The sequence below is a fragment of the Typopeltis vanoorti genome, chromosome 4 (assembly GCF_054136105.1).
Source record: "Typopeltis vanoorti isolate ZY-2024b chromosome 4, IOZ_Tvanoo_1.0, whole genome shotgun sequence".
NCBI lineage: Eukaryota > Metazoa > Arthropoda > Arachnida > Uropygi > Thelyphonidae > Typopeltis > Typopeltis vanoorti.
In genome coordinates this window covers 51,019,383-51,045,413 of record NC_143552.1, presented here as the reverse complement: position 1 = coordinate 51,045,413, position 26,031 = coordinate 51,019,383, and the positions used below count along the sequence as shown (strand labels likewise).

Here is a 26,031-nt window from a genome sequence, read left to right as displayed (position 1 = left end):
TTTCATTGTCTTTCATTTTAATGCTGACCTTCATACCATATCTATTACAACAGTTATTCAATTTAGTCAGGGAATCTTGCAAACTTGTAGCGGATTTATTTAGAAGTACAACATCGTCCGCATAAAGCAAAGAGCTGACATTAACATCTCCAATTCTGATATCATGTTTAATACCACTTTCCTTCATAATGTGATCCATATAGATAATGAATAACAGAGGGGATAATGTACATCCTTGTCTCACACCAGATTTAACATTAAACCATCATCCTGTACTTCCTACAATTCTAACTGCTGACTTACAACTCAAATAAAGACTAAGTATTGCCTGATATAATGCCCCATTGACACCATATAACTGTAGTGTATTGAATAGCTTCTCTCTTGGCACCTTGTCATATGCCTTTTCCAGATTGACAAAACTGAAATACAGATCTTTGTTATATTCCCATGCTTTCTCAACTATTTGTCGTAAAGTGAAGATCTGATCCTGACAGCCTCTATTTGGCCTGAATCCAGCTTGTTCTTCTACAAGCTTTTCTTCCACAATTCTTCTCGACCGTTTCTCAAGTATACTTGCATAGATCTTGCCAGGAACACTCAGTAGGGAAATACCTCTGTAATTCTCACATTCAGTTTTATTTCCCTTTTTATATATGGGTACTATTAGAGCTCTACTCCAATCATCGGGAATTCGTCCCTCTGAACTATGCAGTGCAGCCACTGTAAGACTTTTATACCACCATACTTCAGCATTTCTGGTCGAATATCATCAATTCCTGCTGCCTTTCCATATTTCAAACCTTTGATGGCTTTTTCTACTTCAAGTATGGATATGTATTCCTGACTGTATGCCTGCTGAGTTTTTTACCACTGTGATATCACTGCTTGTTTCATTTAGCAATTTTTCGAAGTAATTACTCCATACTTCAAGGATATCTTTTTCTCCTGTTTTCATGTCACCATTATCATCTCTAACTCCTTTTACAGGCACTCTTTCCTCCATTTCTAAACTTTTTCAACAACTTCCAGAATATCTTACCACCTTCTTGATATTTATTTTCTATCTTCTTGCCAAAGTCCTCCCATGACTTTTGTTTAGCTAGTTTTACACACTGTTTAGCTTTCTTACATTTGTCTCTGTATCTCTAAGAGCAAAAGCTGACTTATTTGCCAGGAACTTTTTATATGCTTTCCTTCACTGCCTCTTTAACTTCCTGTGTCCACCATGGAGTTCTGATTTTTCTATCCTTGCAGACAACCTCACCGCATGCCTCTCTGGCTGAATTAATCAGGGTTTTCCTCAAAGATTGCCACTGAATCTCCAAGGTTTGGTTCCTGTTCTCAAAGTCTTTTATTTTTTCTTCAATAATCTTTGTGTTATTTTAGTCTACATAGAATAACGTGTAAGAAAGTTTTAGTCGCTTTAAAACTTTCTTACACGTTATTCTTTTCAATATGAAATTCAATTTTATCCTGCTCAAGACTAAATAGTGATCGCTTCAAATTTCAAATCCTCTGTATACTCTGGTGTCCTGCACCAGGGAGAAAACATCACTATCAACAATAACATAGTCAATGAGACTTTTCTTATTCCTTGCCTCTTCTCTCCATGTGAATTTGTGCACATTTTTATGTTGAAACATGGTGTTATAGTTCGCCCACCGATTTGAGGTCCCTCGACACTTCTGCGCATGTCAGAAAAAGGAGAATCCATTCCGATAATAGGGTAATCAGTCTGTCTTCTGGGATGTAATAATAAACAAACTGAGTTTGTTTATTGTTACAGGTCGAAAAATTTAACTTTTCTTTTACGAACATTGCTGTTTTTAAAGTGTAACTATTTTGCTTGTATAACAATTGGAAAAATGTACGTAGAGTGTTAATACATGCAAATACTGCGTTCTACATAAAACAATGCCACTTCGCTCCATGATAAATTTCCTTTTATTCTGAGACTTTTTAAAACAAAATCCGATTTCATGAAATATTTTCCTTAAAGTTTCTATTTTCCAAGGAAAATTAATTTTTTTTTCAAGCACAGGAATCAATTTCGGAACAGTTGGCACTCTTTTCTCGACCACGTAAAATTTATGAATAGCTCTTCTTATAACATCTACATCAAAATCATTCAAAGCTACGGTTTCGATGGTGTTTTCTTTCTCTGGCGCTTTTTTTTTAGGAGATTTAAATTTTGGCTTACCTTCACCTTTTGATTCCTACGAATTCTTTTAACAGTCGACCCTGATACGCCCGCAATTGCACTTGCACGTTTTATGACTTGAGAAAGGGGAACAAGAAGACGGCCTTCTGACGATTCTTTTTCACAGAATGTCAGCACATTATTCAATATTCTTTTGCAAGAGCTACTGAAACGTGTAACAATAGAACTTGTTGACTGTACTGGATCCATCATACAAATTAATAATAAAAAAATAATGCAAAAAGAGAACAACAAAAATCAAGCTAGTACTAGTACAGCGACAGACAAGAAAGCACGTGATTTCACAATTCTTTTCTCTCTACAGGACACATATCAAGTGAATTTGTAGCAAGCCATAGCAAGCGACCCTCATTCAAAAACCTAATAGAAATCATAACTTGATCAGAAGATGGAGACTTTATCTAACACTGACTACTAGTTATTTTTCCACATTATCAAAAATAGGCTCAAAGTAGGAATGAGATACATAATTAAAAGCACACAGGTGTATAGAGTTCCATGCCAAGCAGTAGAATTTAATCTATTTGTGATACATGATCTACTCTGCCTAGATAATGTGAAAAAAGTAGCCAATGGCAGTGCTATAGGTACATCTGGCTCAAGCATCTGATAATGTCCAGTATAACTTTCTGTTTCACATCCTCCAGCAAACTGGTGTGGGTAAAAATGAGTGAACTACATACCTCCTAGTTAATGGGTTCCTATCAGACCCAGTCAAAATCAAAAGAGTCAAGCAAGGTTGCTCTCTTATGTTCTTTGCATTGTTTCTTAAACCTTTCTTGCAGAAAGTCGACAATACATGTGCTGTGTTAGGGATAACAGTTCCCTCAACAATCAAGGAAAATAAATTATCAGTATATGCTGACAATGTAGCAGGCACTTCAATGGATAATGATTCCATTGACATCTTTTTTTGTATTTTTGAAAAATGCAAAAAATGCAGCAGTGGATTAACTGCTAATGATGACAAGGCAAAATTAAAAGTTTCTGTAAAGTGGGATTACCAAAGCATTCCCTTTGAACTAGCCCCTAAGAGAACAATTCTCACTATACTTGGAATTTCCTTCTCCACTTACCCAAATATTAACAGTTCAAAAGTTTATATACAAAATCATTGAAACCTTAGAAGACTAAAAATTGAGCGACTTTCCTTTTCTTCTAAAGCTATAGTACTTAAAACCAAAATCTTCTCTGCTCAGTTGTACACAATAATTATTACATTTTACAGAAGCTGAAGAAAAGCAATTATATAGCAAACCTGTGCAATTTTTTTGATCAAGCCAATACCAAGTTAAAAAGGAATTTCTTCAACTATCAAAGAAGTATGGAGGCTTAGGACTTGCAGTCTTAAAATTCTGCTATTAAAAAAAAAATAATAATAAAACAGTTTCAAAAATCCACAAAATATTGCAGACCAATCACAAATGTGCAGACCTTCTCCAGTACTATCTGGGTTTTCATCTTCCCCTATTTATAGTAAATAATTATAAAGGTCCAAAAGCTGAGATTGTTGCTGAATACTACATTATGTGCTTAACTCCAAGATTGCTACAACATTCTAGCCTTGATATCCTTCCATTAATAAGAGAACAACTTGGTATAAAGAAATCTTTAACCTCTTTCACCATAACCTTCCACATTTGGGTACTGACAATAAAATCACTTTGTTTCATACCTTACTGGAGTTCCAAGGAAACCCTAACAGGAGGAATCTTGCTTGGAGAATTGCTTATGGTCACCTTCAAGTCAGTAGCATCAAATTGAGGTACTTTAACATCGGAGTTCCAATCTATGTATCTGTTACATATTGGAAACAGTAGAACACATTCTACAGCTTTCCTCTAGGCCCGCATATTTGAAACAGATTATATAATATGTTGGGCATTGCATTACTTAAAACAGAACAGGTTTTCTTTTTTTTTTTTTTTCAGTATGTACCACCGCTCAGCAATGAGAAGAGAATTTTGATTTTTATAATTAATGAATTAAAATACCGTTCATGGAAAGTTAGGAAAAACACAGATTTGAAAACCAGCAATATGACATAGAAATATTTTATAATATTGTATTATGGAAATTTTACTGTTCAGTCATATGATTTTTGTATTTAGAAAGAATCATTCTGGGAGCTACCAAATTTTTGGCCTACATTATGCAATATTCACTAGTAGGAGATAAAATTCTGCATATTTTACTATGAGAGATTTTTTAAGTGGTTCCATCCTCTTAGTTCACTGTGGTCTTATGGTCAACTGTAGGGATGACTGAGAGCAATCCAAGGCAGAAGGTCAACTCAAAGATGACTGATACCCAGGCAAACTGCCTGGGTATCAGTCATCTTTGCATTTCAGTTTCAATTTGTCTTTTGGTTTTCAGCTGCATGAGACTGGTGAAAAGAAAAAATGATAGCCTTTTGCTACATGATAATATAAAAGAGCTGAGACCTTTCTTTCTATCTCTCATACTATCGATCTATCTTTTCTTTTTCATTAATACTATGGGGCTCTCTAGTATGCTATACTAACTGCTCTAGGCCTATGATGAACATCCCTTTACTTTTTCACCTCAATAAAGGTTGAAAAGAGTCTGGGTAGTGACTGTTCCCATTATGAACAGCAACCAGTGAAGCTTTAAAAAAAATACACTAAAAAAGGCAAATATATGGGTGCTTGGGAAGTGCTCATGTCTTTAAGTAGTGCAAGCTATGGTAATTCTGATGCCAAGGATTGTATTCTAGTAAGCTTTCAGGTCAATTTTATGAAATTTTCATAGTTTCTACAAATATTCCGCTTTAAAATAATGTTGGATCTAATATCCACTTTACCTATGTATTTTACATTGCCAAAATGAAGCCATATGGCTCTTTCTTTAGTAATTGTTTTATTCTACTTTTATAATGTTCATTAACATTCTACTTTTGCAATGCTCGTTAACACACTCAACATATAACTGATCACTTCACACCACTTAGGAAGGGGTCCTAACAATTATCTCTTGATCAAAGGATGTTCTGAATACACTGAAAGATGCAACAAAATTTTACTGTGGTTTCTTTATTTTCAAAAGACTGTCTATGCTGAAGGATAGTTGGTTAGTTGCAAAAGTTAGTTGGTTAGTTAAATATAAAAATTTTTTATAGCTCCATATCAACAGTATCTCACTTAAATATTATTATTATTATTATTATTTTTATGTCTCAAATATACCCCTCTCTTCCACCTATACACGAAGCTTTGCAACTTACATTCTCTCATTCTGTTCTCATACTCCATATGTCAAAGAGCACAGACTACCTTTGTGAATCTTCCCTGGACCCTTTCCAGTACATCCTCGTCACTATGAAAACCAGGTGACCAAATTGGTGCTCAATAATCCATATGAGGCCTGATCAAGGCCACAACATGTGCAATGTAGCCCCTGAATTTGAGGTCCTTGTCCACCATCACTCCCAGATCTCGCATCTCTTCTGTTTCCTTTAAAATTTCCCCACCAAGTTTATACATTGCATCCCATCGTTTCTTGCCAAATCTCGACACCTAACACTTTGTAACAATGAACTGATAGTTCCACCTATCTACCCAATTCATGCAATTTATTCAAGTCCTCCTGTAAAGCAAATTCAGTCAAGCAGATGTTATGGCTTGACTCTGCATTGTTCTCCTCAATTTTGCATCTTCTGCAAACAGCTGCATATCACTAGTTAAATCCATCCCAATATCATTAACATACAAATTGAACAACAATGGTTCTAAAACTGACCCTGGCAGTACACCACTAGTAACCTTCCTCTTTCAGGATACTGAACGCCCCCATATCCAACTTTCTGATACCTATCTGACAGCCTGTCACTGATCTAACTCAGAAGTCTGTTATCCAATCCCACCTGTTTCAATGTATTTAATGCCTTGTCGTGTGGCAGTCCTTCAAAAGAAAGCTTTTGCAAAATCCAAGTACACCACTGTATATGCATACAATAACAAGGTGACAAATACCTTGGATCACAAAATCCAAGGTATTTGCCACCTTGTTATAGTACATAAGTAAATTAGAAAAGCATGATCTCGCTTTAACAAACCCATGCTGATGACCACAGAGAATACTGATGTTATCAACCCATTTCTGTATCTTATTTCTCATCAATCTCTCCAGTACCTTCACCACAACTCCAGATATACAGACTGGCTTATAATTTGAAGTTACAGACTTATCCCCACCATTTATGTAATGGCACAAGGGAGTGGAAAGAAGGTATAATTTTACCTTCTTTCCACTCCCTTGGAACCTGTGCTTGTAAGATTCTTATTAAGCAGGCATGCCAATGCTACTGCTAATTCCCTGGCACATTCCCTTAAGATGAGTGACGATATGTCATCAAATCTTATCGTCTTATTGACATCAAGGTTATTTATTTCCTCAAATTCCACCTGCTCACTCACAATTAAGTCATCCTCTCCTATGTCGTCTACACTTAAGTTCCTCATGATTCCATCATGATCAAGATGAAACACCCTTATAAATTGATCACTGAATACCTCAACAATGTCTTCTGCAGCACTTACCTTCTACCATTTTCATCAATTAACATCAGTAATTAGAAGAAACACATGTATAAACCACAGTGAAAATTATTTAATTGTAAATATTTCATCCTAAGTATCTTAGGACATCATCAGTACAGTATTTAAACAAAAATTAGGAATAACATACAGTTAGGGCGCATGATTACAATAGAATCTCATGAAAACGTGCATAACGTGCTAAAGTAGTACAAAAAAAAACAAAAAAAAAAAACGTTAATTATTTAACACAGTTTTGTATGATAATTTCCCATACTTTAGGAATAGTAAGAACGTCGTTGCGGTTTAGGTTTGGTCTGTGTAGTAGGGCTTCAGAACTTTCTTTGTATAAACGTTCATGTTTAAATATAGATTTATGTAAAAGTTTAGCCTTTTCCCAATGGATCCTATGGTTTGGATTTTCAATTCCGTGTTGAGAGAGGCCAGATTTCTGCGGTTTAAGAAGGCGAATGTGGTCTTGATGTTCCGAGATGCGTTTCTGAACAGACCTACCTGTCTGTCCAAAGTAAGATAATTTGCATGAGCATGGAATCTCATAAACACCAGGTAACATCAAGGGTGAGAATTTGTCCTTAGGAGAAGGTAATAAGTTGTAAATTTGGTTGATAGGTTTGTAAGTAGTGGCGAAATTGTATTTCTTCATAATTTTAGAAAGACGTTCTGAGATGCCTTTAACGTAAGGTATGGGAATCCTATGCACTTCTTCCTGTCTGGTTTGATGTATGCAGAAGTGACTGATGATTTTTTGAGTTGTTTTGGGATTATATCCATTTGGGATGGCTGTATTTTTGATAACTTCTAATTCCTGGTTTAAAGATTCTTCAGAGGAGCAGAATTTGTGTGCTCTGGAAACTAGTGATTTAATAATACCAGATTTCTGCGATGGATGATGAGCAGAAGAATTGTGAATGTAGCGACCTGAGAATGTAGGCTTGCGAAAGACGGAAGTGGCGATGGAACTGTCTTCTTTTGATGTGTAAATCCAAAAAAGAGATACCCTGTGGAGATTCTTTTTCTAACGTAAAGTTGATGCGATGATGAAGAAGGTTAATTTTATCTAGAAACAGTTGTAATTCAGGTTCGGGATGATTCCCTACTGCAAATACGTCATCGACATATCTTAGCCAAATTTTTGGTTTGGGTTCAAAAGTGAATATTTTTTCCTCAAGGTGTTCTAGAAACAAATTTGCTAGGTTTGGTGATAAAGGAGATCCCATTGCTGTTCCTTCCTCTTGCTTGTAAATTTGACCTTTCCAGGTGAAGTAACCTGATGCAATAACAAACTTGAACAATTCAACTATATCAGATGGAAATTTTTGAGTTAGTAATTCTATTGTTTCTTTATGGGGAATGTTAGTGAAGAGGGAGACAATGTCGAAGCTGATTAACAAGTCAGTTTTTGATAGTTGAATGTCTTTAATTTTTGTGTGAAACTCATTAGAATTTTTGATTAAAGAGACTGAGTGGCCTATGTGAGGGCAGAGAAGGTTAGATAAGAATCTTGATAACTTGTACGTTGGACAGCCGTACGGTCTACGACAGGTCTAAGTGGAACATTAGTTTTGTGTAGCTTAGGTAAGCCATAAATTCTAGGAGGTCTTGCATGGTATGTCTTAAGTTTTTTGATTGTTTCTTCATCTAAGGAGGAAGTTTCATTAAGTAGCTTATTTAATTTTCTGAGTTGACGATTCGTAGGATCAAAATCCAATTTGGAGTAAGTATTACGATCTCGAAGAAGTAAATTAATTTTTCGGTCATATGAATTGGTATCAAGAACCACAGTGGTATTTCCTTTATCAGCTCTAGTAATGATTAAATTTTTGTTACGTTTTAAGGAAATAATAGCTTTCAATTCCGACGGTGGGATATTTAATTCTGAAGGTTTGGCATTGTAGATCACTTTAGCTACTTCGAAACGAAGTTTGTTGGCTTCAATACTGGAGAGATGCTTGATGTTTCTTTCTATATTATGTATAAAGTCTAAATATGGGAAACACTTTGGTGAAATCGCAAATTTATGGCCTCTTGCTAGAACATTTAATTCATCTTTTGTTAGTTGACAGTTAGATAAATTGACTACCCATTTTTCCGTTGGTAATTTGTTAGCGATCTTTTTTGATCGATTTAATAGATTAAGGTATTTAATATGTAGAGCAATATTGCTTTTATCAAAAGCTTTTTTTCCCGAATTCTTTGAGACAGTTATAATTAATTGTACTACTTTAGCACATTATGCACGTTTTCATGAGATTCTATTGTAATCATGCGCCCTAACTGTATGTTATTCCTAATTTTTGTTTAAATACTGTACTGATGATGTCCTAAGATACTTAGGATGAAATATTTACAATTAAATAATTTTCACTGTGGTTTATACATGTGTTTCTTCTAATTATGAACGCACCACAGGTTTCATTATTTAAAAAAAAAAAAAAAAAAAAAAAATTAACATCAGTATTCTCTGTGGTCATCAGCATGGAGTCTAAACAACTCTCCAGAATTTTTCCTGATCTGTAATATGTAAGTTATGTAAGATATCTTTTTTTTTCTCTTTAATATCTATGACATTGTCATTCCAGTTTCATCTCTTTTATAAGGCTACGAGCAAGCAATACTTGCTGTTGTACTCTGCCTTGTCTGAATTGCTTGTTTTTGCTTACACTGAGATGAATTGTTATTTTCAGTATTAAATATTTGCTGTTTACTTTCAATAAAACTGTTTATATCTAGTTTTATGTTTTACACTTCAGGCTCCATTAAAGTTTGTCTTATTTCTCAAAATCTTTTCTACAAAAATACCAAAACAGTGTTATATCAAGCTCGATATCAACTGGCAGAAGGCAGTCTTATTTTATCTTCCATTATTTTATCTTCCATCCCCTAAGGGCAATATTCATGACCCCAATCCGTGTGTTTACAGAGCTGGTTTGCCTGCTTGCGGGATGAAAAACCCCAGATAAACTAAGGGGAGAAACCCTGCTGTCCATGCTCAAGACCGGCTAACTTGGCTATGGCTGAGGAAGATCCTTAAGCTCCTCATGTTGTCGACGGGAATCGAACCTAGGACACTCCTTCCCCAGGCATATGGTTGTGAAGCGCATGGCCACTAGGCTAACCGAGCAGATGATATTTCTTTAAGGATGTATAAACATCTATTTTCTTCTTTATTTTAATAATAATTCTTTCTTCTAAATTTTTATCATTCACACTAATATTTCTTTTTGAATCAACTAATTTTCATTGATCTCCTCTTCTTCTTCTTCTGCAGCTTCTCCCACTTAAGTGGGGTCACTGTTGATAATGAGTCTCCTCCACACCTTCCTGTCTTGGGCTGTCACCACATCCAAGTTCTTCATCCTCAAGTCCTCTTCTGCCAGCTCCCTCCATCTCTTCTTTGGCTGCCCACGCTTCCGCCTTCTTTGCACATCCATCTGCATGACCCTTCTTCCCACATATTCGTCCTCCCTCCTCATCACATGACCAAACCATCTCAACCTTGCCTCCTGTATCTTTGCTCCTAAGTTCGTAACTTTCACTGTTCCCCTTACATAGTCATTTCTCAGACGATCCTTTCTGGTCGCACCGCACATCCACCTAAGCATTCTCATCTCTGCTACTTCCATCCTGCTGATGTTATTTTTCCTCAGAGCCACAGTTTCTATAGCATATGTCATAGCTGGCCTCACTACTGTCCTATAGATTTTGCCTTTCAGATTGATCGGCACCCTCTTATCGCATAACACTCCAGCAATCTCTCTCTCTCCAGTTCCTCCAACCCGCTTGTATCCTGCATCCCACTTCCTTCTCAGCTCCTCCATCTTCTTCCACTGTTGAACCTAAGTATCTAAAGTCTCTCACCTTCCTGATGACATTTCCTTCCAGATCTGTCTCCTGTCTGCTGCCCACTGTTCAACACATATACTCTGTCTTACTTCTGCTCAGTCTCATACCTCTCTCTTCCAGAACTTTTCTCCATCTTTCCAGTTTAGTTCCCGCTTCTTCTCTTGAATCTGCACACAGCAAGATGTCATCTGCATACAAAATTATCCAAGGCGCATCTTCTCTCACCTCCTCTGTTACCACCTCCATCACAATATTAAACAGAAACGGACTTAATGCTGACCCTTGATGCAAGCCAACTGTTACTTGAAAACTTTCTGTCTGTCCCAGACAGGTCCGAACACTGTCTCACTAATTTTCATTGATAAAAAAAAAAAAATTCTCTTTGTCTCAGTAAATCTTGGATAATGTCCCTCTTTTAAACAATAATAATTTTGACATTAGTTTAAAGTCTTTACACCTATAGCCTTTTCTCTTAATTTCTGGAGTATGAAGGTTATTGTTATTATTATATGGGTATCTCCATGGAGTCAGAAAACGGACTGCAGAAGACCCACATGAACTACTATTCAATACTTATCGTACAGCAATCCATCAATTAGTGTGCCTAATGCGTTCTTTCAAATAGGCGCATTAATCGAAAACGCACTAATCAAATATAATAACCTATGGGAAAATGTATAATTCGTTCCTCAGATTTCTTTTTTGACCCTTAATTTTTTTAATAAAAGAATTAGGGTATGTCTCAGGGTCTAGTTAAAGGAAAACCATTAAGCTGAAAGACAATAAAACATATTCAGAATATAAATTTATTATTCTACTTCTTAACAAAGAATTGAGCTAACGTAGTATGGCGGACATTTTGTTTCTTTTTTTTATACAACCGACGGTATGGCCCTATTGCCTCTTCTACTCTTCTGAAAATTTTACTGCTTCTCTCTTCATCAACTTCTAAGCATGGCTGCTTAAAAACTTCGATTGTACAAAAAATATTTTCAAATTGTTTCTGTGAAATCTCTTTTGGCTGACTATCAGTGGTTAAATTTTCTTCATATTCTTCAGGATCTCATATGTTGACCACAACTCCAGACACATAAAGTGGCCTTCATCAAGAGACTGTACAAAAAAAATGCATTAAATATAAAGGGGAGATGGTAAATCCCTTTATGTTTTTATAGCCAGGTACAAAACTCGGATCGAAATCCATAGCGTTTCATGCTGAAAAAACTATCGGTGAGCCCAAGTGTAAATGATCACTTGGGTGGTACAACACCAGGGCAACTCCATGCAAAGGTGGAGCAAGCTCTGTCACTAACTTTAATATTCTCTCATAATGTAAAACCCAGCTCCTAAGAGATGTATATATACCATCCCCCTTTCTATTAATATATTCGCCAGTAAAATAGCCTTTCGGCTTATTAAATTAGTAATTAACAATAAATATAGGAGTACACCACTTCGGCAATTCGATAGTTGAGGTATGTAAGTTCGTGTTCACTTAAAACCTTGATATTCCAGGTCCATCTACTCACTGATGAGACCTCAAAAATGGTTGAAACTGGTCTGGGTAGTGACCTCTTCTCATAATGTAAAACAATATATATACATCTCTTAGGAGCTGGGTTTTACATTATGAGAGAATTAAAGAATATGAATGTTGTACAGTTCAAATTGTTATAATGCAATTTTCTTCTGGACTTGTACAGTTCAAGTTGCTATTGAATTTAAGGGGAAAAAAAAAAAAAAACCACTTCACCGAGTCTTCTTGTATTGAGATTTTTCTTTGGCTTGTTCTAGTTGCTATAAAAGTTGCTAATGGGTCCTCCACATCCTTGGAATGGTTAGACCATCATTTTTGTTCAGATTTGGATTATGTTTGAGTATTTCACAAACTTCTTTGAATTTTCTCTCGAACCAGGTTTTGGTGCGGTGTAGGGACTTGGTACCTTTCCAATTTCAATTCTGTGGTATGTTTGAAGTGCGTGGTCCAAAAAGCTGTTTTTTCCAAAATGCAAGTATTTAATGTGTCGTTTATGTTCGTCCTTCCTAATTAGGATGGTTCACCCTGTTTCCCCTATGTATGGTAGGTTACATTACATGTGCATTGTATTTTGTAAACCCCTGGGTGGGCTAGGTGTGGAAGAGGATCTTTGGAAGAACTGAGTAGGTGTCTTAATTTTGTCGGGGGTTTAAAGGTGGTTTTGATGTTGTATTTGTGTAGTGTTCTGTCAATTTTTTTGGAAATGCCTCTAACATAAGGTATGGCAATAGCATTCCTGAAATCTTTTTTCTTTTTAGTGGTATCTCTGTGGAGGATCTTGTGAATAGTTTTTTTACTGTATCCATTTATCATAAATGTATGGTTGATGATCTTGTATTCCTGGTTTAAAGCTTGTTCATTTGAACAAATCGTTTGAGCTCTGTGTTTAAAGGTGCTTATGACCTCTAGTTTTTGTGTTGGGTGATGATAAGAATTTTTGTGTATGTACTGGCCTGTGTGTGTGTGTAGGTTTGCAGTAGACTGAGAAGGAGAGACAGCCTGAGGGAAGACGTGTGACGAGTGTGTCTAGGAATGGAAGAGAGTTGTTTTTTCCATTTCAATGGTGAATTGGATACGTTTGTGTTGTTTGTTCAGCTAAGGAATGTATTTAATGCTTCATGGCCATGGGCCAAATGACAAAAATATCGTCGACGTATCTGAGCCAAATTTTGGGCTTTAGGCATGCTGACTCTAGAGCTCGTTGCTCAAAGTCTTCCATATAAAAGTTAGCTATTAGGAGTAAAGTAGTGAGCACATGGCTGTACCCTCTTTTTGAAGGTAAAAATTGTTTTGTCACAAGAAATATCCGGAGCGGAGTACGTGGGCAAAGAGGGCCACGATGTCGTGTGGAAATATGTTCTGTAGGAGTAAGATAGTATCATTGATTGGGACATTGGTGAAAAGGGAAGTTATGTCGAAGCTGACTAATAAATCTTGGTCATTGAACGTAATGTTTTTAATTTTGTTTATGAAATGTTGTGTATTTTTTATGTAGGAAGGGGAATGACCTACCAATTCCTTGAGTGTGACTGCTAATTTTTTGGCTAAGTGGCATGTATATTTGTGTGTATTTTTGGCAGGCCATAAATTCTGGGCACACGGGCATAATGAGGTATTAGTTTTTTTAGTTGTTTCTTCTGGCTATGTGTTAACGGATTTAATTAATTCAGTTGTTTTCTTTTTGATGCGTTTCATGGGGTTGTAATTTACCATTTGGTAGGTGTTGTGGTCCGATACCAAATAGTTCATTTTTTCTATGTAAGTTGTCCGATCTAAAACAACAGTGGCATTCCCTTTTGTCTGCTTTTGTGATTATAATGTCCTGGTTATTTTTGAGGGATTTGAAGGCCAGTTTTTCTGTTTTGTTTAGGTTGCTGCTTAGTTTTTTATTTGAATTGAGTATACAAGATGTTTCCATATGTATTTTGTCAGCTAGATTGGCGGGGAGGGTAACCTCTCTCTCTCTCGATATGATAAATGATATCAAGTTTGTTTACTGGCCAATCACAAACCGACATCACAAGGAGCAGTCAATCACCCACAAACGAAGTTAGGAGCAACCAACCACCATCGGACCACGGCTTGGTTATCAACCAATCAAACTACAATTTCACCCAAGGTGAACTCTGACTGCTGGAGAAAGGTCTAAACTATGCCATTGTGCCGAAGTCAGTAAACAAACTTGATATAATTTATCATATTGAGAGAGGTTTAAGATCCCTCCTTGCATTAAGGGAAGGGCCACTACCTAGACCACCTTTGTCCACCTTTACTATGAGTTGCCTCAGTCCTGAACTACTTCAGGCACAAACTTTGTCTGCCTACACTTGGGTAAAGGATTAAACTAAATTTATTATAGTCTAACCAAGTGGAAAATAAACTTCCAACATCTTTCTGTAAATCCAGAGTAAATTAATAATAAGGTGGTACACCTTTTGGCAACTCGTATAAGTAAATATGACCTCTCCATTGCTTCTTCCTTAGTATCACCACTTCTGGGTCTGCCTCCCACTGACGAGATCTCAATAAAGGTCGAAACTGGTCTGGATAGTGGCCCTTCCCTTAATGCATAGCTTTATACATGTCTGCAAGGAGATGTGCTTTGCATTATGGGAGATACTGAGACAAGGAGTGATGAGAGCTTGGTTCACCTTTACTACGAGTTGCCTCAGTCCTGAACTACTTCGGGTGCAAACTTTGTTTGTCTACACTTCGGTAAAGGATTAAACTAAATTTATTATACACAAATTGAATGATACACTGAAAAATATTAGCAAGTAAAACCTTGCTTTCTTTATGAAGTCCAGATGTTCTACATCTGGACTTCATAAAATTTTGTTAAAAAAACAAATTTTATGAAGTCCAGCTAATTGAAGACTTTACAATTGGGTGTAGATGGAGGATTGATTAGGCAGCGTAAATGGTGGAATGTGTGGAGTGGAGTGTCTAGACTCCTTGGAAGTGTCATGTAATAAAAATAATAATAATAACATGCAATGAAATGTGCTTACTCTTCGTATGAAAGCATTATCTCATGATGCTCTTGTATCAAATCAAAAACATAGAGTATAACATGAAATTATGTTACCTTGCACATATGTTTCACCCTCTGAAAAGGTTTATGCCTTCAAACACAGAAAATGATTTTTAACAGTCATAATAATATAGGAGGCCAAAAAAAAAAATCTTCAAATCCCAAGAATGGAAAATAGCTGGTTTCCTACATTCATGCTTTAATAGAACAAATGAATAACTAGAAGAGAGGAATGGAGATTGCAATTCTGACTAAAACTGATCCATTTGAAAAAAAATGTTGTTATTTAGATTTATCAGTCTCAAGAGCAGATTTTTTGTGGGTTCTGGGTCTGTTCAATTTCAGCAGTGCAACAAATATTCTAAGAATTAAAAAGAGATGTTAGCAGACCATAACATATAAACATAACTCTGAAAAAATTTAAGAACAATTTATCACTTGATACATTTTGGTTAAAAATTAATAGTGAATACAGGAGAGAAAACATGCACAATCTTTTTTTTCTTCTTTTTCAATGTTTTCATTAAAGGAGAAAATTTACAATTCTATTGTTTTTCTTCAACATACATATGCAAAAATGGTTTCTCAACAGTCACTGCAATTCTAAGGAAAAATCAAAATAAGTTGAACAAATATTACCCCAAAAATTGATAATTTACATTATCTGATGCAATCTCTTATTTTCCATTGAATTATTTCAAGAAGTTATGTTGTTACTTCATTTTTTGTAATGTTATATATCGCATGTTTTTGTAATATTATATATCATGTTTATTTAATTAAAACAATTTCCATATAACTGTTCATTGTCCTTTTTTAATAACATTTATGAACATTTTTAAATTTTCATAAAAAATTTTAAATTTTTACAAAAATTTAAAAATTTTATGAAATATTTTTCATAAAATTTAAATCACATCTGATTTGTTTCCTCTACCAAATAATTTCCTCTTTAATACTACCATCGCAAAAAATAAATATTTTAATATAGTATTCCACAGTTGCAAAAAAGCTTAGAAACGCTGCTCAACAATCCACTGTCTGTAAAATTTAATACACCAACTAACATCCACTAATAGTTTTTTCAGTTTATTGCATATGTGTGTGTGTGTGTTCTCTAGCCAATTAGCTGAAACATATATGGCAGTCACATCTTACCAGATCTGGTAAATTTATAAGCTTTTGTTAATGCTATGGGTGATTTTTCTCCCCGTGAAAAAATTTACTACAGCAAAAATGTTGATTATTTATATATTAGTGTTGTATTAGTCTGAGACATTATGAAAAAAATGCATACATTTAATCGGTGATACATGAGTATAAGCAATAAACAGGTAATTAAGAAAGTATATGTGTTATTCAAGTTTTCAGTTTTTCATGAACTGGAAGCAAAGTGGAAAACACAATCAAAATACATTTTGGTTAAACTTGAGTCTCAGAATGTTTCTTTATGAGGAAAAAAGAATTGAAAAAAAAAAAAAAAACATCCGTCAGTCCATGCTAGGACCAATACAAAAAAAAAAACATAGGCCAATCAGCATCTAGTATAATCCGCAATGAAATAGAAAGTCTGGTTAGGAATTGCATCTAAACATGAGGTGATCACATGACGATCTTCTAGAGAGGAGCATACTTTTGTTAAGTGTAAATCTAACAGCCTGAGAAGGACATGATATGACAGAAACAAGTCAGTAAGATGATCATGAAGCATCAATAATAAGTAAGATATGGCAGCTTATGATAGGTTGGAGCAGAACATGAGGTCATCCCTAGAAGATGAAGTATGCAGTCAGGAAAAATGTCTAGATGAAGTGTGTGGAATGGGTTATCATTCAATATTGTAAACGCAGCATGAATGACTAAAAAAAAGAGTCCTCCCTTGATGGACCCTTGCATTCTCTGGAGCAGCCATAATAATAATAATATTATGACAGATATATATTACTGGTTGGGTAAGGCCTCCCACAATGAGCCAACTGATTCCACTGAAGTCTGTAAATAAATAATTATTATTACTATGATAGAAATACTATTGTATAACTAACATATAGTAAAAGGCATAACTTTAAAAAATATTTATGGAGAAAGGATGCCTCAAAAATCAAAGAAAAGGATGATATATTTCTCCAAGAAATCTAGAAAGCAAGGTATACAAGTCTAAATGGCTTTTCTAAGCAAATAAGCTAAAGATATGTCTTAATGGTAGTATTAAAGAGGAAATGATTCGGTAGAGGAAACAAAAGATTCAGATGTGATTCTGAACTTATCAACTTCCCGAGTGACATAAGATTAATAATTCACAGTTACTTGTATCCTGTAACTAGTGTAAACTTAGACATGACTTAGCTCATGCAGCAAAAAATCACTAAAAAACAGACTGGCTTGTGTCTCTTTTCTTTCTTTTTTTTTCTTTAAAAACGGAATTTTTTTTTATATAAAGATCTTCTTAGATATATTTAAAACTTCAGTAAATAAGTTAGAAAACTGATAAGGTAATATGCATTATATATTACATATTTATGCATATTTAGGCATATTTACATAATGAATTTCAGATATTTTGCAATAATTCATAAGGCAACTTATTCACAATATTGTTCAAGGCATTTAAAATGAGGTGTAAAACAATGGTGCTCAGTTATCTTTACTGTCATTCATTCAACATCTATATGGATTACATTATGAAATAATGTGGTATTAAACCTATCTTAAAATCTGAAATATTAAACTCAGCACTTTATGAAGATGATGTTGTACTCTTAAATAAATCCAATACAGGAATCCTTAACTACTAAACACCTGCTATTACAAATTCGGTATTTCATACCAAATTTGTAACAGCAGGTGTTTAGTTTTAATTTTACAAATTCAGTATCCGAATTTGTCACATAATAATAAATAATAATAATAATTGCAGTAATAAAAAAGACAAAGACTATGAAAATAGGCTGCAACTTTGAAAATATCAGTGCCATCCTGAATGGAGAACTTATAGAACAAGTAAAACATTTCTAAGTTAAGGGGATAATAAATCCCTCATTATTTTAAAGCCGGATACAAAACTCAGAGATTGAAATCTATTGAAATCTAAGAGTTTCATACCAAAGAACTATCGGCGAGTCCAAGCATAAGTCATCACCTGGGTAGTACAACACTAGGGCAACTCGTTGCAAAGATGGAGCAAGCTCCATCACTATCCTTAATATTTTCTCATAATGTAAAACGCAGCTCCTAGGAGATGTATTACTGTTTTACATTATGAGGAGAGGTATATAAAATAATGAGGGATTTATTATCCCCTTAACTTAATTTATGCCACCGGAAAAAATAGCCTCTTGGCTCTTTATCGTAGTAAAGCATTTCTATTTAGGCACATTTTTAGCGAAGATAGCAAATTAAATAGGAAATAGGCAACAGAATAATTCAGTCCACAGGACTGAATTATTCTGTTGCCTATACACTTAAGGACATATACTATTCTGTTGTATATGTTATATACAACAGAATATGTTGTATATGTTATATACTTAAGGACATATATTATTCTGTTGTATATACACTTAAGGACAGCATCGCCTTCTACAAGTACGCAGGTGTATATAACATCCCATGTTCCTGTGGACTGAATTATATAGGACAAACATCACGAAGCCTAGAAATCTGAAAAAAAGAACATATAGGGGGATGTCAACAACAACAGAACAGATACCTCAGGATTAGCCCATCATTTCTCGATTTCGAACCACTCCATCAATTGGGACAAACAGCTCCATGCTGTACATTGAAGAAGATTTCAGATGTAGAAACTTTAAAGAAGCTGCAGTGGTACTCCGGACAGGAGACAATCTCAACAGAAATCAAGGCATGATACTAAAAGACATTTGGAAAAGCTATAAATTCACTATGTTTAGGAGAACTCAACTTCGTGAAAAACTATAAAATGCGATCAACAAACAACGACTAATACTCCAAGCTCCATGCTCTTGATGCTACGGCTCATTTCAATTTTAATTTAACTGTTGTTACTTCATTCTTTTTTTAGCATTTAATGTTAGTGTACCCATTTCTTGTCCTGAAGAAGCCAGACAGACTTAAGCTGGTGAAACTTGTCGACGATTGTATATATTTATAAAGAACTATGGTCCACTAATAAATCCAAAAAGAAAATTTCTCATACTTAGTGTAAAGGGACCAAACATTAACAGCTGGTAGGAACTTGATACTATTAGCATCCCCCATGCTGAAATTGTTAGCGCCCTTCAACTGGAAAAGACATGCATTCAATTTTCTTCATGACAAGAGGAATCTTTATATGCGATTTTTCACTTAAAGGTGAGTAGATGATCTCATATGGAGGTAGCAGGATTTTTTTCTCCTAGAAAGTTGGGTTTTTCATCCTGTGCACATGCAAATCAGCCATGAAAACACATACACAATTTGCAAGCAAAAAACAATGTTGTTTTTGGTGGTGGGTGGTAATGCCATTGATAGTTGTAGTGTTGTTGCATGTAGTTGGAGAATTATGTAACAGGAGAGACAGTAAGATGTGTGTAATAGAGTAGAGTGCCCACCCACAATGAGTACTTGAACTCCTTGAAGGTATCCTGCAATAATAATAATAATACTGATACTACTACTACTAATAATAATTCAGAAAATTGTGAGGAGAGTTAGTCTAAGATAGAATGGTCACTGAAACAGAATGGGAGAGAAAAATTTAGCAACACAATTGTTGGATGCCAGGAAAAAGACTCAGAAGAAAACCAAAATTTAGAAGGACTGATGCAGTTAGAAATGGTTTAGAAGACTGAAATATAAGATCTAACAAAAAAAAAAAAAAAAGAGACTAACTAATGAAAAACTACTTCATAGGATGATAGTAATTGCAATGTAAACATGCATTTAGTAATACTATGGTATCCTGTACACCCCATGAGGATTCATATCAGGAATTTGAGTTAGCAGGTCATGCACAATGGTGGCACGGCTTTCCTCCCAGAAATGATCATTTCTTATTCTTCAAAACATACAATTTATAGGCATAATACACTGGCCTAATGGCCTTAAATGCTTTGACCGTAATTCAAAAACAACCAATGAACCAGCCAAACAATCTGGAATATGATCATGATGAAGATAAACTGACTAAAACTGTAATTCTAGCAGTTGGGATAGTAAACACAATTTGTAGTCATAAATTTAAAAAAAAAAAAAAGTTTTGGTATAATTGAGATATAATTATAATATTATAACCAATCCAAAGCAAACATTTATTCTTTAAATTAAGATCTTAAACTGTAACATACTTGTATGATGTTTTTCACTGTGTTTTGTGTGATGGTCTCATCCAGGTTTAATCTGACAAGGGGATCCAGACTTAGAACTCTCAGCTATTAAAAATAAACATATATATATATATACCTAGAAGAATTTAAAAGCATGATATTATTTATTTTTATTAATCTGTGGTGCACTCAAAAATTTCCTGAGCTGGCCTGTCCTGTAATGCAAATAAGATCTATATCAAACTATACATGCATGGCCATAAAGAAATACAACCAACACATCTTGCAACATAAATATCTGTAACCTCCATCATACTTATTAATAGATAAAATAAAATTATTAACAGAAAATGCAATGAAGATTGCTATATACATATGGTTTAAAAGAACTGATAACAATACAAACTATAATAAGACATGTATTCAGGCAAATGAGATCTGAATTTCTATAGTTCCTATTGTTAATGGTTTTTAAGGTATTAATTATTGCAGTTATCTTCACAGCACATTACGTTAATAAATTGTGTTGGCAGATATACAACTTTTTTTGTATATCTTTTGTATCATACCACTTAAGGAGTGGTATGATAAGCTTTGTGTTTCCTAAAAACGACCTCCCACGATGAGTCTTTTGACTTCATGGAGGCCCCTGGATAATAATAATAATAATATCAATATACTGACAAAGCTACCAGGATAATGAAGCAGAGTAATCCTGCTAAATTTGAAGATAGAGTTAACTTTTCTGAAGACAGTGGGATTAACTTATATATTTTTTCTTTTTTGTTAGCATCTGTTGCTAGAACTTTTGAAATATTAAGTGTGCTGATACAATTTCCACAGTTTGTGGTTTAATGTTCTATAGCTGCTCAGATGTTTTAGATTATATGGCAAGTTGTTGAGCAGTGTGTGTGGGTATGAGATGGTCTCTCATAGCAGATCCATACAATTTTATAGCGCTTGGTAGTTTGGTGTTGTTATTTGATACATTTCTGTTATTATGATAAACATTATTGAAATCATGTTTCAGAATAGTAAGTAGTGTCTTAGATTATTTATGCTAAGGATTTTGTGTTTTGCCATTAGAAATTAAGTTATTATTAGTAAAGCACAAAGCAACATTGAAACGATTCTTCTGTGAAGTTTTTCTAAATTTGATAAGTGACTGTTTGGTGCATTTACATGGACAATAATACCGTACCTTAAAATGTCTCATAAATTCGTGATCTATGATCTTTTTTATGTCAGTTGGCATCATGTTTTTCTGATTGTAAGAGTTTTGCAGCAAAAAAGCACATTGTTTGTTATGAAAGTACTCTATATGTTTAGCCCATTTAAGCGGCTGTCTATTGTACAATGAGTTAGTTTTATATTACAAACCCTCCCCCACCTCAATTTAATATTCAGCATGATAATGAAGTACCACGTGATATCAGCATCATGTATGGCTAATATAAACAGGCACCCCCTATCCTCTGTATGTAATCAGTAAATGTTTGATAGTGATGGGGAAACATGGCAACGTAAGCTAATTTAGCCACGGGCAGAGCCTTGGAACCTGGAGGACAGGTGTCAGTATTTCAGAAACAGCTGCATTTGTTGGTTGCTCCCATACCACTGTGTTAAGGGAGTACCAGGAATGGATTAACTATGAACAGACATCCAGCAGAAGGGTTCACATTGGTCAGCACATGCCTGGTTGATCTTAGAGATTAGCGTTGGTCATGACTGGTATCTCAGCAACAACATGCAACAGTCACACAGCTCACCTATAAGTACAATAGCAAGGCAGTTCGAACAATTTCCATATGGAGATGGTACAAATAAATAAGCTTTTATTGTCACTCTGATGCTGTATTTGTAGACCAATTATAAAATATTATAAAGCAAATATTATAATATAGAGCAAAGCTAATAATAATGATAAATACCTGTTGGATTACTAACACAATGTTCCAACATAAAAATGTGCACAAATTCACATGGAGAGAAGACGCAAGGAATAAGAAAAGTCTCATTGACTATGTTATTGTTGATGGTGATGTTTTCTCTCTGGTGCAGGACACCATAGTGTACAGAGGATTTGAAATTGGAAGTCATCACCATTTCGTCTTGAGCAGGATAAAACTGAATTTCATATTGCAAAGAAGAACATATAAGAAAATTTTAAAGCGAATAAAAGTTGAGCAGATCTCAGATGTGAACTGTAGACTAAAATACACAAACATTATTCAAGAAAAAATGAAAGAATTTGAGAACAGGAATCAAACCTTGGAGATTTCATTGGCAAGTCCTGAAGAAAACATTGATTGATTCAGCCAGAGAGGCATGTGGTGAGGTTGTCTGCAAGGATAGAAAAATCAGATTATTACCAACCACCCCAATCTGAACAATAATGATGGTCTAAAAATCCCAAACATATGGAAGGCATATATTCGACCCACGGAACCTTCCTCTCTAAGAGCAACTATAAACAGGACTGTAAAAAATACAGGATCCTAAATCAAAAATAACAATTGTAATGCTAAAAATAAGACATCATTGTTACTGAAAGAAAACTATCTGTAAGAAAGAATGTTTATTCATGTTATCATAAATAGAATTTAGCTTGATGTAGTTTATAAATAATTTTTTTTTTCCACTAGAGGTCACGCCAGTAGAATAACTTGTGATCAATTCATTGTTTCTCTAGCTTACTGTATGTAATGTAACTCAGCTTGTTCTGTATATGCTCCAGATGATGACCTTAATATGAAGATTGAAATGTCGGGATATTAAAATAGTTATTTATAACGTAGTTAAAGTCCATAATTTCTAAAATGAATGTGCTGATCACCGTGTAAAGCTAAAAGAAAGGACTAAAATGAATAGAAAAATCAGAACTCCATGGTAGACAAACAAAGTTAAAGAGGCAGTGAAGGAAAAGAAGAAAGCATAAGAAACTTCCTGGCAAATAAGTCAGCTTGTGCTTTTAGAGAATACAGAGACAAACGTAAGAAAGCTAAACACTGTGTAAAACTAGCTAAACAAAAGTCATGGGAAGACTTTGTAAGAAGAAAGAAAATAAATATCAAGAAAGTGGCAAGATATTCTAGAGGATGTTGAAGAAGCACGGAAATGGAAGAAACAGTGCTGTAAAAAGAATTACTATTACTATTACTATTATTACGGGCAACTCCAGGGAGTCATTAGACTCATCGAGGGAGGCCCCAAATCACATTCATCACAACTATTTGACATTCATACAGTATCTATCATACCTCGCCTTAAACTCATTCACTGTCACAGCATCCACCACAGACTCAGGGAGCGCATTCCACTCATTCACTACTCTAAAAGTAAAGAGCCCAGCTCTAACACCTTTACTAACCACACTTTTGCCCAGTTTCCATGGATGTCCCCTAGTCCTCCCACAACCAGCCCTGTTCTCAAAAATATCTTCTGAATTAATTTTATAGAAACCCTTCAGTAATTTGAATGTATCAATCATATCTCCCCTCCTCCGCCTATCAACCAATTTTTGCAACCCACAAATCCTCAACCTGTTCTCATACGGTTCATTCCACAGACCTGCTATCATCTTGGTCACTCGCCTCTGGATCCTCTCCACCTCCTCCCCATCAAGAAGAAACCTAGGTGACCAAATCTGAGCACAGTAGTCTAGATGGGGTCTTATCAAGGCTCGATACAGAGGAACAATAACCTGCTTGTCTCTGCTTGTCAACGTATTCTTCAGCAACCAAGTGATTTGATGAGCTGATTTGGCCACTTTTGCAATGTGTCCCCTAAATTTCAATTCCTTATCTACCAACACTCCTAAATCTCGTGCCTCATCAATTTCCTGGAGCACGGTTCCACCAATGCAGTAAACTGCCTCCAATCTTTTCACCCCAAAATGCATAACCTTACATTTTGCCACATTAAACTGACATCCATTCTCCTTAGCCCAGACCTCCAATCTATCCAAATCATCCTGCAAAATTTTGACGTCATCTGCATTCACTATTGCCCTACCCAACTTCGTATCATCCGCAAACAAATGAACTATTCCTCTCAGATCCTTTCCTATATCATTTATGAACAAATTAAACAGCAGTGGTCCAAGAACAGATCCTTGTGGCACACCACTAGTCACAGGCCGTCTTGTGGACTCTACTCCTGAGTAAACCACTCTCTGATATCTCTCCGTCAACCACCCTCCTATCCATCTCACCAACCCTATGTCCATCCCCATATGCCCCAATTTACTGATTAGAATTCCATGTGGTATCCTGTCAAATGCCTTGGCAAGGTCCAGAAGAATCACCGAAAACCCATTACCCTTATCCAGTTCAGCCGTCACTGTGTTATAATATGTGAGCAAGTTACTGAGGCATGACCTACCCTTCACAAAACCATGCTGTCCCCGATACAGTATCCCATTTTCTTCTATCCAATCTTGTATTTTCCTCTTGACTATTTTCTCTAAGACCTTGATAATGATTCCTGTTATGCTGATTGGCCGGTAATTTTCAACAGCAGCCTTGGAACCACCTTTGTGCAGTGGAACTATTTTCCCCTCTTTCCACCCCCTTGGGACTGACCCAGTCCTCAGGCTCAAATTAAACAAAATGGTCAAGGGCACTGACAATTCTTTGGCCGCTTCACGTACGACACGAGCTGGTATACCATCCAATCCCACAGATGTATTGACATTGAGGTTCTGTAATAGACTAGTTACCTCTACTTCATTCATCACAATTCCAGTATAAGCTGTTGGTTCTTCCATTCCTGCAAAGTCACCACCTGGGTGATATACTCTTGCAAAGTGCTCGCTCAGTAATTCCACAATATCAACTGATTCAGTTACCTCCCTACCCTCAGCATTTTTTAAGATCATTCTACCATGAGCATTTTTCCTTTTACTTGCAACATATTGAAAAAACTGTTTGGGATTCTCTTTAGCCTGCATGGCCAATTTCCTTTCGTAATCTGCTTTTGCTTTTCTTACCACCCTTGTTACCATCCTGGCCTGAGCTTTATACTGTTCTTGCGCCTGATGGTCACCCTTCTCCTTAAAATTCCTCCACAATTGTTTCTTTTTTTGCAGCTCAAGCTTAATAGTGTTATTCATCCATTTAACCCCTAATTGATTTATTATTCGGACTCTTGGTATACAGTCAACCATTGCCTCCTGCAAACAGTTCTTAACCACCTCCCATGCACTATCAACATCCAGCCCTTGCAGTTTTACATGCCATGGCATTGAGCCAAGCACACACCTAAGCTTGTCATACTTACCAGCCCGGTAATTCCACATGTACCCTGTCTTAATTGTAAATTCGACTCTTTTAGCCACCTCCCAAGTCATGACTTTATGGTCACTCTCACCAATTGGTGGCAACATGGTCATGTTCATTACAGCCACATTCTCAGTTGCAATTACTAGGTCCAGCACTCTCTGCCCCCTGGTATTTTCCAATACATGTTGCCGTAGATAGTTGTCCCTTAATAACCGCATAAAATCCAATTCCTTCCTCCCATGTGCCCTC

General features: G+C 35.5%; 1 protein-coding gene across 7 annotated transcripts in view; it reads right to left on the bottom strand.

Annotated features, from left to right (window-relative positions):
- LOC150107294 (cilia- and flagella-associated protein 206) overlaps positions 1 to 26,031 on the bottom strand; it is a 330,352-nt gene that overhangs the window by 251,090 nt on the left and 53,231 nt on the right. For 6 of the 7 annotated variants that reach the window (XM_090391143.1, XM_090391149.1, XM_090391147.1 and 3 more), the window contains exon 3: positions 20,522 to 20,605. The exons of the other annotated variant lie outside the window; for it this stretch is intronic. In XM_090391143.1, the coding sequence (XP_090247269.1) occupies positions 20,522 to 20,605 (84 nt within the window). The remainder of the gene's footprint in view (positions 1 to 20,521; positions 20,606 to 26,031) is intronic. 7 annotated transcript variants of the gene reach the window in all.